Source organism: Rhea americana, unplaced genomic scaffold (assembly GCF_003343005.1).
Source record: "Rhea americana isolate MKP2758 unplaced genomic scaffold, rheAme1 scaffold_1211, whole genome shotgun sequence".
Classification (NCBI taxonomy): domain Eukaryota; kingdom Metazoa; phylum Chordata; class Aves; order Rheiformes; family Rheidae; genus Rhea; species Rhea americana.
The window spans coordinates 1-1,265 of NW_028185275.1; the positions used below are offsets into that span (position 1 = coordinate 1).

Below are 1,265 nucleotides of genomic sequence, written 5' to 3' on the forward strand. Positions count from 1 at the left end.
GCAGGGGGGACATGGGGAATATAGGGTGGCCTGGGGGACGTGGAGGGATGTGGGGGCCTTTGCGCATGGGGACATGGGGGGCAGGCGGGGGGCCCGTGCCCACGCGCGCCCCCCGCCCCCAGGCGAGTTCAGCATCTGGACGCGGGAGGCGGGCGCCGGSGGCCTCTCCATCGCCGTCGAGGGGCCCAGCAAGGCCGAGATCGCCTTCGAGGACCGCAAGGACGGCTCCTGCGGGGTCTCCTACGTTGTCCAGGAGCCCGGTACGGGGGATGAGGGCGTTCTGGGGGGGCACAGGCGAGGGTGGGGGTGTTGTGGAGCTCTGCTGAGCGGCAGCGGGGTCGGGGGTGCCAGGAGACGCCCCCGTAGCCGTCGCGGCCGCCCGCGTCACCCGTCGACGCCGTCCCCGCAGGCGACTACGAGGTGTCGGTGAAGTTCAACGAGGAGCACATCCCCGACAGCCCCTTCGTGGTGACGGCCGCGGCCCCCTGCGACGCCGCCCGGCGCCTCACTGTTTCTAGCCTTCAGGTGAGGCACCGGGAGAAACCCCCCCGCCTCGTTCCCCCCCCTCCGGCTGGGCCACGGGCCGGGCACGCGCAGGGCCGGGGCTYCGGGGAGCTTCTAGGGGTCTCTGGTAGGATTTTTGAAAGCTTGAGGCTCTTGAGGGTATCTAGAGAGGGTTTTGGTGAGAGTTTGGAGGTCTCTAGAGGGGCTCTGGGGCTCAAAGGGGCCTTTAGTGAGGTTTTGGGGGGTGTCTAGGGGGACTGCCTAGCCCTCGGGGGTCTTTAGTGAGGTTTTGGGGGGTATCTAGGGAGCATCGTAGCTCTAAGGGGGCTTCAGTGAGGTTTTGAGGGTACCTAGAGGGGCTTCAGGGCTCAAGGGGGTCTCCGGAGAGATTTTGGAGGTGTCCAGAGAGGATGAAGAGGGATTTAGTGAGAGTTTGGAGGTCTCTAGAGGGGCTGCAGGACTTCAGGGGGGCTTCAGTGGGGTTTTGGGAGGCCGCAGGGCTCAAGGGGGTCTCCAGGGAGGTTTTGGGGGTGCCTGTGGGGGCCGCAGGGGGTTTAGTGAGAGTTTGGAGCGCTCTCGAGGGGCTGCAGGACTCTAAGGGGGCTTTAGCGGGGTTTGGGGGGGTCTATAGGGGCTGCATAGCCCTCAGTGGCTTTAGTGAGGTTTTGGGGGTGCCTCGGGGGTCTTTAGTGAGGCTTGGGGGGGTCTCTGGGGGGCGTCAGGGGGTTTTGGGGTGCCTAGCAGGGCTCCTTACGGCCCTA

General features: G+C 66.2%; 1 protein-coding gene across 1 annotated transcript; it reads left to right on the forward strand.

The window, feature by feature from the left end:
- The first annotated feature begins 72 nt into the window (after positions 1-72).
- Positions 73-986, forward strand: LOC146600398 (uncharacterized). Its single transcript, XM_085325322.1, has 2 exons — positions 73-260; positions 410-986. The coding sequence occupies exons 1-2, from the start codon at positions 74-76 to the stop codon at positions 754-756; spliced, it is 534 nt and encodes a 177-aa protein (XP_085181448.1). The 5' UTR covers position 73; the 3' UTR covers positions 757-986.
- Positions 987-1,265: the final 279 nt, after the last annotated feature.